Genomic DNA, 16,143 nt, shown 5'->3' with positions numbered 1-16,143 from the left:
CAACATACCAGTAAAACAATGGCCTATCCAACACGTCTTATCAGCATTTTTATTTATAAATAGGTAGGTTCTTATATCATGCTATATACATGTATGTAACCATGGTAACTATACATAATATAAGTGTACAAGAAAATGTAAGAAAACAAAAGGCCTATAGGCCACAGCGCTTGCCATTCTCTTCCTTACAAATAAAATTATGAATATGAACATGAAGATATTCATTTAAAATGGTAACATTGTAAATAAATGAATCGCCAATGCAACTGTATCAATGCCCCTTTTGAAAGCCAGATTTTTTTTATAATTGAAATTCTAAATTTCTAATATACATACACTTTAAGTTGAACATGCTAATATTCAACTCTTTAAATTGTTACCTTATTATTCTTGGAGATATCTACAGTACATTTTATTATTTTTTTCATTTTTTACAAATATTTCTTCCTAAATCATGTAAATAGTGACTCTATACACCTAGTCTTTGAGACCTTACTTCCAGAAAAAATTAATGTATTACTGAAATTAAATTACCATTAACATGCTTAAGATAACTTATTTACAATAAACATATTCATAATTACAAATCATTAGTAAAATGTCACATCCATAACTTACTGAACTAGGTGGCCAGTTGTGACAACCTATTAAAAGTAATGACTATTGTTTGCCTTTAGAACCTGATACTACCTTGAGATATAAATCAGAGGAAAGCAAAGAAAAAATACTGTACAGGTAAATGTATTTAAGCAAATACTCTTGAATGATCAAAATATCATGGGTTCTACAACTTTTTATCTTACAAAATAAAACTGTTGAACATGTTGTATGAACCTTTGACCAATACCTTTTGAACTGCACAGAATTCAATTACACTAATCTTTGATCGCAGAGAAATTATATAATATTACTCACTAGGCCTGGCATCAATTAAAAATGAATAGATGCTGTTTTAAAATCTCTCTAGATCTATACATTTGCTCTTAAATGCAAACATATAAATGAGTATACATGGTAATGAAATCATACACTATAAGTTGAAATATAATATTTCAAACATAAATTGTTTCACATTAAGTATTTTCAAAACACGTTATAATTTTTTGCTCAGATTTTTCAGTAAAGGAAAATGTAGTGTCTTTATTCTTAGAACATATAGAACACATTATTTCAATTTTGCATCACATAACGTAATACAGGTTGGGACCAATCGCCCAAATGGGATATAATAGTCCGTTTGGGATATAATATCCCAAATGGGCTATAAATTTACAGTGCAAAAATTGAAAATTTTTATTTTGGCTATAAATATCATAAATCCACATCAGGACACTTAAAAAGAATAACTTTTGGTTGACAAGTTTTCCTGTTTGCCCATTGTTTAGGAGATTTATCCATCGGAAGTTCTTTAACTTCTTGGGGATCAATTTTACAAACTGTAGGGTTGCAGAAAAACTTGTTTACCAAAAGTTATTCCTTTTTAAGTGTCCTGATGCGGATTTATGATATTTATGGCCAAAATAAAATATTTTCAATTTCTGCACTGTAAATTCCCTTTGGGATATTATATCCCAAATGGACTACTGTAGACGTATTACATTTGGCCTTTTATTCTTCTTAGCGGCTTTGGCGGATCACAGCAACCGCTAAATCAAGTACATAGCTAAATGTCTTGCATGTGTACACCAAATTAAGAATATGAAGAAATGCGCTAAATCAAATCTACGCTAACTTATTCAAATGTCAATTTCCGCCAAATATCGTACACGCTAAATATAATGCATTTACAGTATTATATATCCCATTCGGGCGATTGGTCCCAACCTGTTATAGACTTATATGGACCACTCTTTCCGTTTATTTAACAAGATATGTCACGAGCAGACGGCACATGTGACCCTTTAACACATTTGTTAACATGGCCTATTCAGATCTGCATAAATATTATTGTTAGGATTTTCATTGAAAACATTATCCGATTACATAATGAAAAGGTTAAAGTAATTCAGTTACTAATTGTGAGACATCTATTTGAGACATCTATTTAAAATCTACTTTCTGCATAAAATGAAATTTTTAATTTGGTATGATCTCCTCTTCTTTTTCTGTTATTCAAACAATTGACACTTTTCAAAAGAACAGATCAAGAAGTTTTACGACGTTTTTTATAACCAGCAAATACTGATTAAAAACTTAGATTTTTCAGTAAAATTGATGTTTTGTATACATATTGATATTAATACCATCTCTCAATTAAACATTACTAGGAACTGCTGACCAAAACTGTAAAGATTTAATGAAAAATGATTCACTTTTACCTTTTTCGTCTGTTGAATTTCCCCTCCGGAGGATTTTGAATAAGTAACTCGATCATTTTTTATTCGTATAATTTTGTTTTGTATTTAACAAAAATTATAAAGTTTTAAGTAATACAAGCGTTTCATTTTTACGATAAAACAATAACAAAACCTTAAATGTCTATTTATATTCCTTATGAATTAATTCAAAGTAAAAAAGACGTTTTCCTCGACATTTCCAGAGTTACCAGGTTCATTCAGCCGGAAGTTTCCAATCACCTTGCAAACTATAAACATTCCAAAAATAAAATCATCCTGATTACTGTGATGGATGCTTCACGTGATTTTTAGAATCATCACATTGAGAAATATGCTGGACAGCTATAATCCAGTGGGGTTAAATTAAGTTCAGTTCGCTTCACATTCTCCTTATGAACTTACTGACCATATGAACTTGTTTTCATGAAATGAATGGGCTCCCATGAACATATGCAATGATATGATGAAATTTTTGCATATAATAATTAGTTAATTACTACCTTGCTCATTCATTGATGAAATATCATAAACATGAGGATTTTAGTATGGCAGACAAAGAGGATGTTGATTGAGGGGCTATAATCAGATCAAAGAATACAAACCGTGCACTATAGCTTCCACCTGAGCATGTCCATCCCAAGTGTAAAACCTGACATTGGTAGTAAGGTGCTTCCAGGTGACAAAACGGGGCTCCCATGGGAGATCTGGAGGATCATCCTGTCATATCTGTCTGCTGAGGAGCTGTGTCGGTGCGCTTGTACTTGTAAGACTTGGAATGATTTAGTGATTAGTCTGGATAGCTCAAGGTTTGTACACATTGAGTTCTATGTCTATTAAAAAAAACAGTAAAAACAGTCAGAAAAAACTGTTTATTAAAAAATGCATTGAATAAAACCCTTACACCTAAATAATCAAAATCCACTTTTTGTAGCGTTGTTGTTCATACTATTGACTTTTTTCCAGAAATTATACATGTATATGTAATTATTATTCATGTTAACAGATTTCATATATGTAATTATTAATTGATTTCATATCTAAATATGTAGTTATTGATTTTATATTGCTTATCCCTGAAGTGGCCTAAATATTTACCTCTAGATGGAAAGAACTATACTTACAATGTTCAGACTGGAAACATCCATTCTGGCCAATCAACACAGATTCAGAACCCGCCTCCTGGAAATTAGCTTTCAAAGAACAGTACCTGTCAGTCAGGTTTTGGGGAAGAAACTTGCGGGAACCAGACTCTGCCACCTGTCTGTATGTCCTTAAACGTAGGAAGGAGAGAAAAGTTATTCAGGTGGGCAGAGACATGGAGCATACTTCATTGAAGAGTGCCTTAGCTGTGGCAAACGATTATGACAGAATTGAGATCTACCCTGGTATCTATGACGAACAATTCGAGATGTCCTCCAAAATTCCGTTTGAGATTATTGGGGTCGGTGAGCTGGGTAGCATTATTCTGGTGGTGTGTGTCGAGCAGATCGCACTGACGGGGAGAGTCAGTAATCTTGTGTTCAGAGCACCATGGTTTACAAACTTTGTTCTCAAGGTCAGTTTATAAAAAATATATTTTAAACCATAGGTATTTGATGGAAGTTAAAAGATTTATGTCCAATACATTAGATAAAATGCAATTATTATTATCAGCTGATATTTGAAGATGGAACAAATGTTTAATGGGAACAAGTGAACTAATAATTGAACTTATTTCAAACTGTCTTTATTTTATTCAAATTTCCAAAGTTAGAAAAGCAAAATTTCAACAGAATTTTCTTTTTCAAATGTTGACAGTTCATTAGCCAAAGTTTGTTGAATTTATATGATAGCATTTGTGTTTGATAGGTTAGAGTTGGATATCTGCAAGTTGACAACTGTATTTTTGAGGATGGAATGGTGTATGTCCAAAATCCAGGTTCTTGTCACATAAAATTCTGTACATTCCGTCATGCTACAGTGATTCTCCAGCATTTGAATTCCAGTATCATAGAAAACTGTGAATTCTCAAAGACAGATTCAGCTGCTATAACCGTGGAGGGATTCCCCCGTGAAGACAGAAACTGGACTTATGGCTACATGATGGAGAAAATTGCCGCTGTCAGCCACTTGAACAGGACACCACAGAAAGGCTATGAGATGGCACCACCTTCAGCGTTCTCCACGTCGACTGCTGTGACACAGAAATGGCTTCTGGAGAAATCAAGTGATTCGAAAACAGAGTCGTCTCACGATCCAAATCGTAGACAAAGCTACTGCAGTTCTTCATTCATGCAGAGCGAGTTTACAGACACTTCATTACAAACAAGGAGTGCAAATAAAGTGCATGGAAGAACCACTGCAAAACATTCATTCAACATGGATCAACTTCAGAGTCGAAATTCATGTTTTTCCTCCCATACAGGGGAGTTAACTGGAAGTGCTAGAACTTGTGAATTTCTTTCTCAGAGTGACTCTTCAAACTATGGAGGAAAAAACACCTTAACTGTTCAGGGTAGCAGTCACGGTGGGAGCTTTACTGTCTCAGAAATAAGCAACAGCTCCATTATAGGAGGAGGTAGTATCAGGGTAGACATTGATGATCATGACAAATCTTCATTGTGTTCAGGAATGATTTTGGAAGAAGAGAAGCCCCCAGTTCAGTTTCAGGGTGAACAAGATCATGCAGAGGTCAAAGAACAGAACAAAGCAGAGGCAGATTGTGGTGCAGAAAATGTGGAGAGTGTGGGGGAGAACAGCAGAGATCCTCAGGAACTTATTGATCCACCTAATGAAATCAGGTCAAGGTCACCAAGTCAGAGGAGTAGAGCCAGTTCTGGGTCAAGGTCACACAGTCCAGTGTCTACAGCTAGTGGGAGTGACATTTTTGATGACAGTAATGACAGCATAGGGAGTTACAATTCAGGATCCAATCATTCTAGAGGTAGGTCTTACATCTCACTAAACATCAGGAATTCATCATTGAATTTAGCAGAATTTTCTTTTTTGCACCTCTACTTTCGTTAAGTTCAAAACTTACTTACTTCCAATGGCAAAAAAATAAAGCTGAAACATTTTTTAAATATTAATATTTTGAAAGTTTAAAGTCCATCAATTAGTGAGTTAATTTATTCAGTACTGAAAATTCTAGCTTGATTAAATAAATACTTTGAACATTGATATTTGGAATACATGTACTACAGTATCAAAGTTGGCATTCCCATTTTCCAACCATATGATTTTTATTAAATATGTTATATTCTCAATATCTGGAATCCTTGGATATCTTGAGGTTTTCTCTCAGTTGCATCTAGTTCTAGGTATTGAGGTTTGGCTGTACGTGATTTATTATGCAGAACTAGGAAATCAGATTGCTAACTTATTCTTGTCCAATGTCATTTTTTCTTACCTTAATTTTATTTAGGGTCTAGTAGTAGCAGTGAGGAGGAGGGAGGGTTGCTCCTCTCTGACACAGACTCGGACTTCAGTGATGAGGAGGAGTCAGTCATCATGTTGACCTGCCCCCAGCACCAGCAGCCTCGATCAGTCTCCGCAGCCAGCATCGGGGCTGATGTAGTCTCCATCTGTAGCCAAAACCAATCCGAAAACATCCGGATAATCGCAGATACAGCCGTTAACAAAGTGACAGAGGAGGTGCGGGGATGTTTGATCCACCGGTGTCGGATGAGCCTGTGTAAGGGAGGGGTGATGGTCAGTCTCCAGGCTCATGCTATCATCTCCCACTGTGACATCAACGGGGTGGGGTATGGAATCAGGTGTATACAGAACGCCAGGGTAGGTTAAGGCCCATTTATCAGTTAAACTTTTGTTTTGTTTTTGTCCATGATCTCTTTACTACATGTGATATACCTTTTATAATATGTCATTGTAGGTTATCATTTTGAAGAATGAGATCCACCACTGTAGAACCTCAGGGGTGTTTATGAGGCTAGCAGCCTCAGGGTTAGTGGCTGGTAAGTGTGTCAAGATTCTGTGGGAAGGGCGGGGGGGGGGGGGGGGTTAGCAGCCTTGGGGTAAGGTGCAGCCATCCAGGTGTCTGTTTGGAGGATGGAATCCTCAGAATAACTGTTAACTATTAAAAATAAAATCTTGGGCATCTAGTCAATTAGCTGTAGTACATGTATGTATCTGTTCTTATTAAAGATGCACGTACATAGGTGTCTGTCAGCTGGATAATATAAAGAAATGAAAAAAAAGCAGTATTTGTAATGTGAGAATGAGTTTTGTGCATGCTTCAAAGATAAAAAATATGAGCTAGGGTGTTCATTAATTTTTTTTCAGTAGATTAACATTTAATGTTAATTAAGAGTCACCATTCTTTGTTGATTTCAGGAAATGACATCCACTCTAATTGTGAAGCTGGTATTGATATCAGAAAAAATGCTGACCCTCTAGTCATGGTAGGTCTTAAACAATTCATAAGGATAAAAATGTTAATGTATTTAGATGTAAGTGTTCCATCTGTAAAATTTTATTGATCTGTAATAGATTTTCTGCTTTAAAAAAAAAAAAAATACCATATACAGGGTTATTTTTGCCCTGTCATTTTCATAAGAAATAAAGCTGTTTTAAATTTTAGAAAGATGATGCTATTTTCTTTGAGATCACTCTTACTATTTTCAATTTATCCAAGAAGAAAATGGGTTGAATGAATGTTTCTCTGCATACCAGTCAGTACACTGCTGTTACAGTATTAGGATTGTTAAACTTAAACAAGCTTTTTAAATATGAATTTAAGTATTCATGGAAATTATTTCTAAACAAGTTTACTAAATGAAAAACAAATTTACAGAGCAACAGAATTCACCATGGCAAGCGATCTGGGATTGTTGTTCTGGGAAGTGGGCGTGGTCAAATTAGGAACAATGAAATTTACCAGAACAAGGAGGCTGGACTGTATATACTGTACAGGGGAAACCCAACTGTCAGGTAGGCTATATATAATGTATAGGGGAAACCCTAGTGTCAGGTAAAGTATACTAGATAAAGATCTAATAATTGTTCTTGGAGAGAGACCCCAATTTTTTTTTTATACCACATATGAATACTAGCCAATAAGGATAAAATTGGCTAATAAAAGTGGTACTTTTTTTATACATTTTTTTTATTGTCTTGTAGCAAGAATCAAATTTTCAGTGGGAAGGCTGCAGGAGTTGCAGTAAATGAAGGAGGAAAAGGGTATATATGCGGTAAGTCATAGGAATCAGGAAGGCAACTGACATTTACTTCTTCAAAAAGGTTACCATTAAATCATTAGGTATAAATATTAATCTTTATTTGCAGACAACATAATCCGTGAGAACCAGTGGGGTGGAGTAGATATAAGACACGGAGGGGATCCTGTGATTACCCAGAACATCATCTGTAACGGAATGTCTGACGGAATAGTCATCGGAGACAAGGGGCGGGGCAGTATAGAAAACAACATCATAACAGGTCAGGTCTCAAATACTATAGAAAACAACATCATAACAGGTCTCACATAATCTGTGTTTACTGTAAAATCACAAAAAATTATTTTTGTAGGGTCCAATTTTTGAATTTTTTTCCAGTAGTCAAATTTCAATTTAGAAATTAAAATTTCCCCTTCAGGGAATGCTGGGTGTGGAGTATGGATTACAGCAGCATCACAACCACTTATCCATGGCAACCAGATCAACAATAACCTAGATACGGGGGTTACATTTGTCAACAAAACGGTATGTAAATTATGCTCTCTGATAAAACTTAAATAATTTGTCAGAGGAGAAAAAAAAATCTGAATAAGCAAAATGAATACAGATTGTGAGAATACATTTCAATATATTATGGAAAAAATGATGAAGGACAAAGATATCCTTGTCTAATGAATTAATATATATTTAAGGAGAAATTTGGGCAATATGCTTTCCAAGTTGTAAAATATTTTCAATATATGTACATTTATATTTGGAGTAGAGTTAATGTTCATCTTGTAAAATCTGTAAATTTCCTCCTTATAGGATGAGGCCCATGAAGACCCAATGTCCTCTATGGACCGGAGTGACGTACCGAGTCAGAAGAGCTCCGATTTCTGGCAGTTTGTGAATGACGAACAACCACACCACAGAAGATCCTGTACCAAAGCAACAGTAGAATACAACAGTATCTACCACAATAATGGTAAAGTATCAACAGTAGAATACAACATTATCTACCACAATAATGGTAAAGTGTCAATTGTAAAATAAAATCCTATCTACCACAACAACAGTTAGATATCAACTGTAGTATAAAGAAATCACACTATACATGGAAATTTTTGACCCCTTTATATTTTTGCCCCTTTCATCATAGTAGTACTCACATGTGATCAAATTTAAAATGGGGTGAATTCAAAGAACACACTATAATATTTAAACACTGCTGTGACTGGATGAATTTTAAAGAGGGGGGGGGGGGGGCAAAATTGTTTATAGGTGTAAAAGGGCAAAAAATAACCATGTATACAGTATCTTTCCTTACAAGTGTAAATTTAGGAGTTAATGATTGTTTAAAGGCATTTAGGTAAATTTGTCCTCCTTTTCTAGGTCGAGGGGTGTTTTTGATGTTTGGAGATGAAGTTGATGTCAAGTGTAATGCTGTACATGGTAACCGTGGTGATGGCATCCATATTGACCAGGAGTTTCCTGTGTTGGTGAAGGACAATAGTGTCACCTGTAACGCAGGAAATGGACTGATAACATCGAATGTAGGGGAGGTAATCATTACAGAAATCTAATGTAGGGGAGGTAATAAATCTAGCCAGTCATTGTCAATATGTTGGTTACTGTAGGACTTTTGTGAGCAGCGCTGACTGTTACAGTTGATGTCTTACTTTTACACTTGGACAATGTATGGAGGCTCTTTTACGATATGAATATTTAGCTCAAGTTGCCCTTGAAGAAAACAACAAACACCCTACCCTCAACTTCTGGCCTTCACCTGTCAGTGCCCATAACACCATACCTAATACCACTAGAAAGGTTTTCTTATCTTTTATCAATTCTGTACCTCTGTATATGATACAGGTTTAAATGTCAAAGTACACCATCAACTGTAAAAGTCAGAGCTTCTAGCAAAATTCCATAAGCCACTATGGAATCATCATTATTCACTAACTTATCAGAGGTAATGTGGAGACTAGTGTGAGGAAAAGTCCCTGTACACTTTAGGTTTTTTGTCTTTTTAACATTTTATATAAAGTTGGATGCCACAGACAAGTGTCATGATGTGAAATGTTTTAAAGCAATATGAGCTGCATTTTTGAAAATGTTATTTTGTTGTTAAAATGTGTTGTTATGATAAATTTGTATGTAACTTAAACCTTTATGATCAAATCGACTAAAATAAAGCAGAAGAAAGTCTTCTATATACAATCCAATACACTGTCTACAGTTTTATATAAGAAATCATTATTGTACAGGATGACAATAATGTAATTTTGACTACATCGAAGCTTATAAATAGTTCTTCCATCGCAAATATGAACAACAGAAGTTTATTTATGTTATTTTCTCTGTCAATTGAAATAGTTATTTACAATTTTTGCAACAAAAAATTCCAACATCAAAGTTGCAGCTCATATTGCTTTAAACACAGACTATTCTGTATTGATCTGTTTTAAGGTGAGTGTGGCAGGAAATGGAATTTTTGACAACAGGGATCATGGGATATTTGTCAAGAACGAGGCTGTGCTGGAGGAGAATGACATCATAGGAAATCAGAGGAGTGCAGTACAGCTAGAGAGAAACACCAAAGTACTGGTAAGTCATTACAAGAGTACTGATAAATCATTATAGGGAATCAGAGGAGTTCAGTACAACTAGAGAGAAACACCAAAGTACTGGTAAGTCACTACAAGAGTACTGATAAATCATTATAGGGAATCAGAGGAGTTCAGTACAACTAGAGAGAAACACCAAAGTACTGGTAAGTCATTACAAGAGTACTGATAAATCATTATAGGAAATCAGAATCAGAGAGAAACACCAAAGTACTGGTTCATTACAAGAGTACATAAATCATTAGAGAGAAACACCAAAAGTACTGGTAAGTCATTACAAGAGTACTGATAAATCATTACAAGAGTACTGATAAATCATTATAGGGAATCAGAGGAGTTCAGTACAACTAGAGAGAAACACCAAAGTACTGGTAAGTCATTACAAGAGTACTGATAAATCATTACAAGAGTACTGATAAATCATTATAGAGAATCAGAGGAGTTCAGTACAACTAGAGAGAAACACCAAAGTACTGGTAAGTCATTACAAGAGTACTGATAAATCATTACAAGAGTACTGATAAACCATTATAGAGAATCAGAGGAGTTCAGTACAACTAGAGAGAAACACCAAAGTACTGGTAAGTCATTACAAGAGTACTGATAAATCATTATAGGAAATCAGAGGAGTTCAGTACAACTAGAGAGAAACACCAAAGTACTGGTAAGTCATTACAAGAGTACTGATAAATCATTATAGGGAATCAGAGGAGTTCAGTACAACTAGAGAGAAACACCAAAGTACTGGTAAGTCATTACAAGAGTACCGGTACTGTATAAACACCAAAGCACTGATTAGTCATTACAAGAGTACTGTATAAACACCAAAGTACTGACAAGTCACTACAAGGGTACTGTATAAACACCAAAGTACTGGTAAGACCTAACAAGAGTACTGTATAAATTCCAAAGTACTGGTAAGTCATACAGGATACAGTATCCTGTATTACTATGTAAGTATTCTGTAGGCATAATTTTATTAGCTGGGTAATAATATCTCATCCTTTTTATTCTACATAAATGAAGCAATGAACAATAAAGTGTGCACATAAGCTTTCTTAAAAACATCAAAACTCTATAAAGTTCTGTATATTTTGTAGGTTAAACAGAACCGTGTCCAGTCCCTGTCAGATCGCGCCATTACTATTATCTCGGTCCAGGACGGCACTGTAAACAATAACCAAGTCTACAGCATCAATCACGACCCAGTCCTCAAAACCACAGACTCCAAATGTCAACTCAAGGACAACAAAGTCATCCACATCGACTCCACTTCTGGGTATTGTTGGTTTTCTTTTTGTTTCAAAGTCGGTGCTTGTTGTGCAATCATTAATATAAGCAATTCTGTATACAGGGAAATTTTTGCCCCTTTTTAATTTTCACCCCTTTTACTCTATCCTTATTTGGGCAAATTTAAAACTGAGCAAATTCAAAGTATAATTTCATAAACAAAACTATGACTGGGCGAATTTAAAGTGGGACAAAATTGTTTGCAAGTGTGAAAGGGTGAAAATAACCGTGTATACAGTACATGGAAAATAAAAAAAATTTAAAACAATTTCATTGGAAGGCATTTAGAATTCAACCACAATTACTCTTCTGCATGTCTGTCTGTTTAAGTGCAGCTGCTTATAATCTTGGCCGTAACCTTAAAACATTTGACCTGAAATCATGACCTTGGACTTTGACCAGCTATTGATATAGCTGCATTAGTGTTTTTCACAAAAACATCTTTTTTTCTTTCAGTGAAAATGGAACCAAAGCAAGCAAGGATTTATGGATGTTGAAAGACCCCCCAGCCAGACCTCACATTGAAGCCCCGCCCACCATTCCCACCTTACCTGCCAATCAAGTGACTTCTGTAACTAGGGTTACAGTGCCATCTGCTCACAGCTGTGAGGAAGGGAGCAAACTCTGCACTATTCTGTAATCTTAAAATTAAAACAGGGATAAACATCTAATGTTACTCACTGCAAATGGTACCGTAAATCTGGAAATTTTTGCTGTAGATAAATTTTTAGCAAAGAACTACGAACGATGGTATTGTTCTCCTGCCTACCTCTAAGTCAGTTCTCAAAAGTTAACATATTCGAATGATTTTCAAAATTCTATAGATATTTATATAAATTTTCATAAAACGTTACTTATTTGGGATATCAAAGAGAGATAGCTCTATAATTTTGTTAAAACTTGTGTTTTTCACTATAGAAATCAATGGAAAACGGAAAATATTTTTAAAACATCTTTCCCCCCCGTGAAACAAAAATTCCTTTTTAAAGGTAATATGGACTGTCATTTTACAAATTTATGCCAAAGCTTTTTGTGTTTCACGGAGGGGGAACATATGTTCATAGACAAAAAACGAAAAAAATGCTGATTTTTCACCAATGTTAAAGCTATTAACAACTAAATAATTGTATTTTATTCATTTTTATATGTTTTACTTATTTGCATAAAAAATAAGAAAAGATATGAGATACATTTAATCATATTTAAGACTATTTCAAAATATGGTGATTCTTGAAAGTTCGATTTCACTAGAAAATATTGTCCACCCCCCTTTTTTCAAGAGCTGGAATTAATGTTAATTTACTATCTAGCGCTGGAATTAAAATGATTAATCAATTACCATAGAACTATTCTTTGTATTAAACAAAGATTTAATGGCCAAATTGCCATTAATATTGAATTTAATGGGTGCAAAATGTAGGCGGAAATCAAGAGTTAGAGTTCGTAGTTCTTTGCGAGTTCATTGCATTCGCAAAAATATTTTTCTTAAAAATAATTCAACAATAAGAAAATGTAAACAAAGTAGTGGTCTTTCGCAAAATTTTGAAACGTAAAAATTAATCAGTAGCATTTTGACCCAGATTCGCAAAATAAAATTGACGTAAAAATTTACAGATTTACGGTATATATTTTTGTCATCATATAATTGAAGATGACCAGATGAATGCTGTCTCAGTGTTTGGCTGTGATTAAATCGCAAATGTTTCCACTTGTGGCATCATTGGACATACATGTACATGTATTTAATAATGTTTGTTCACATTGTGCACATGCATTCATTTTAATTGCATACAGTGCTTCTAATTTCTTTAATTGAATTAATAAAAACTTTTACATTTATAGGAGAGTTTTCATTAATTTCTAGCATTTGGGTGACAAATTACTTAAGTTCCTAATGTAAGCATGAATTTGTAATACCTGCAGGTATTATAAATTCATGCATGTGTTTATATTTAATATCTTGCATGCATGAAATTTTTATATGGCAGTTACTTAAGCTCCTAGGCTAGAGAAAATGCAAATGTATGTATTCTTATACACTTTTAAATTTTGTTCACTATTAAAAATATTTTTATGCCCCCGTAAACGAAGTTTCGGGGGTATATAGTTTTTGTCGTGTCCGTCTGTCTCTCTGTCTGTCTCTCTGTCTCTCTGTTTGTCCGCAAAAACTTGAACCTTGCCCATAACTTTTGATTTAGTTGAACTATGACTTTCATATTTCATATGTGTATTCCTTGTGACAAGACCTTTCTTTGGGTACCACCAAATTTGACCTTTTGACTTTGACCTTGGAGTTTAACCCACTTTTACATGAAAATTTTAAACTTTTACTTTGGCCAGATCTTTTGAACAGTAGATACCAGGACATTTATACTTCACATATGTAATGTTTGTTGAAAGACCTTTCATTGGATACCAACAACCTTGACCCTTTGACCTTGACCTTGTAGATTTCTGTACTTATGAAAAAACTTTAACCTTGGCCATAACTTTTGAACGGTAAGATATAGGGCTTTCATACTTTATATATGTAATCCTTGTGAGAAGACCCTTTATTGGATACCAAGCACTTTTACCCTTTGACCTTGACCTTTGAGTTTGACCTACTTTAAAAAAGCAAATCTTGACCATAAATTTGAAAGGGTTAAGGCTAGTGCTCTCATACTTTACATATTTCATCCTTGTGACAAGATCTTTCATTTGCTAACAAGAAAATTTGACCCTTTGACCTTGACCTTAGAGTTTGACCTACTTCAAAAAAAATTTTAACATTGGCCATAACTTCTGAATGGTTAGGGCTAAGGCTTCCATACTCTACATAAGTATTCTATGTGGCAAGATCTTTCATTGGATACCGATTACCTTGACCCTTTGACCTTGACCTTGGAGATTTTGCACTGATTGAAAAAACTTTAACATTGGCCTACTTTCAAATTTCACAATTGTTTTCCAGTGAGAATACCCTACATTTGGTACCATTAGATTTATTTGCATTTAAGAAAAGTTTAATCTTTGCTATGTTGCCATACGGGGGCATCAGTGTTTCACAAACACATCTTGTTTTGTCACTGTAACAGTTGTCTATCAATATACAGGTATTACATCAAAACATTGACTTTATGTATGTTCATACTCAATTAACTTCAAATTTGTATTGATATAACAGAATAGATACATATATTTCTCATTATGCTTGATTTAATAGTTGTTATTAGTCTGTTATTATTATTTTCTTTGCCGGTATTACTTTTATTGAAAGGTGCCAATATTTATTTGAAGTAAATCAAGAGAGTCTTCAAATAAGGCCCTGGGGTCTGTTTTTTGAAAGAACATACGGCTATGGCCACAAGTTAATTCTGATAATGACTTTCTTATTTATACTACCGGGTAGATAGAAAATCATTTAATCTTTTCAAAAGGTATGAAGAAAGATACTTTTATGCTAAAGATTGTAAGCAAAATCATTAATTATGCAAAATTTAATAAACAACTGAAATTTTTGGTCTTAATCTAAGTTCTTTTGTAAAAAAAGTCCCTGCTATTTGTTCCAATTTGTATCCATGCTATTCAATATATCGACGTTCAGGATTAACTGTATTATAGTGGATAGTATAAAACAAATTTTTATATTCTGTTTTTCAGTCTCATGTTTTTTATTATTTACATAATGATCATTATTTTTTTGCAATTGGACTTTGTCTGTGATAAACTTGACCGTCCTATTACAAAATATAAAACACCTACTATATCCTCTAATAGTTTTTTTCTTGTAAAATATATACTGATGCACATGACCTGTAAATTATATTGTTAAGTTTTGTTCTAAAAGCATTTTTCATACTTAGCAATCAAAATGTATCAGTACTGAGTTTGTCATATCTTAAATCTGCCTATAAACATTTCACCAAATGTTGAGCAATAGAACAATCTGTGATTTTGTTTATATATAAAAATGGAAAAGATCTGTGTTTTTTGAAGACATATTATATGCATATATGAGACTCAGTATATATTTAGCTGATATTTTATGCTATACATAAAGATCTGTTGTCATCGATACATGTAGTAAATTAAGTTCCGTCCATTCTGAAGATGTTGATGGAAGGGCTGTAATGTCGAGGGAGTTAGTAACTGTGTGGCTGTCTGTATTTCTGTCATATTGTTTGTGTTAATTCTTTGTTTCCACTCTTTCTGTGATAAATGAGATATGATGAATTTTAGATATTAAGATTATGTTACTGTTTTAAAGTTTTGTTGATTACTCAACTTTGTTAATTATTGTAAAATCACATATTTTGGTAGGGTGAATTCCTTACCCCGGTTTGAAGAAAAAATATTGATTTCAGTGTTTGGAAATGTATTGAATATAGTTACAGTGTGTTTATACACTCTGACTAACATTTCATGATGGACATGAATTTTTGGGTCTCTTCAAACCTCAAAAATGATGAAAATTAACCCCACCATGAAAATCAGTGATTTTACAGTAATATATAATACAATGTGTGATTTTGGGGAAATCTAAAAATCAGTTGGTTTTTTTTTTTTTTTAATAATGGTATTATATATCATTTAACTCTAATACTATATCTGACCAGGCTTTCATGGCTAGATTTGACCAGTGTTCATATAATTATAACAATTATAGTCTTAGTAAACATCTACAAAATGTGAATTAATGTGGCTTTTAAAGTACATGGTATTTAATTTTTTGACAATTTATTTGGAATGTTA

At 33.8% G+C, this 16,143-nt stretch overlaps 2 protein-coding genes across 2 annotated transcripts in view; one reads left to right on the top strand and one right to left on the bottom strand.

Moving 5' to 3' along the window:
• LOC134271301 (potassium channel subfamily T member 2-like) overlaps nt 1–2,377 on the bottom strand; it is a 42,331-nt gene extending 39,954 nt beyond the window's left edge. Inside the window, exon 1 of the mRNA XM_062753529.1 lies at nt 2,319–2,377. The gene's annotated coding sequence lies outside the window, so the exon portion shown is untranslated. The remainder of the gene's footprint in view (nt 1–2,318) is intronic.
• Nucleotides 2,378–2,636: 259 nt separating this feature from the next.
• Nucleotides 2,637–12,049, top strand: LOC134271300 (F-box only protein 10-like). The gene is made up of 15 exons (XM_062753524.1): nt 2,637–3,142; nt 3,438–3,891; nt 4,185–5,259; nt 5,740–6,110; nt 6,208–6,289; nt 6,669–6,736; nt 7,129–7,265; nt 7,455–7,525; nt 7,620–7,772; nt 7,929–8,035; nt 8,318–8,477; nt 8,885–9,054; nt 9,962–10,099; nt 11,220–11,398; nt 11,866–12,049. The coding sequence occupies exons 1-15, from the start codon at nt 2,964–2,966 to the stop codon at nt 12,047–12,049; spliced, it is 3,528 nt and encodes a 1,175-aa protein (XP_062609508.1). The 5' UTR covers nt 2,637–2,963.
• The last annotated feature ends 4,094 nt before the right edge of the window (nt 12,050–16,143 follow it).

This window comes from Saccostrea cucullata, unplaced genomic scaffold (genome assembly GCF_032062105.1).
Source record: "Saccostrea cucullata isolate Sc308-1 unplaced genomic scaffold, CSIRO_AGI_Scuc_v1 ctg177, whole genome shotgun sequence".
In the NCBI taxonomy this organism is placed as follows: domain Eukaryota; kingdom Metazoa; phylum Mollusca; class Bivalvia; order Ostreida; family Ostreidae; genus Saccostrea; species Saccostrea cuccullata.
Note: the sequence above shows the minus strand (reverse complement) of the source record. Positions and strands in the feature narration are given on the sequence as shown.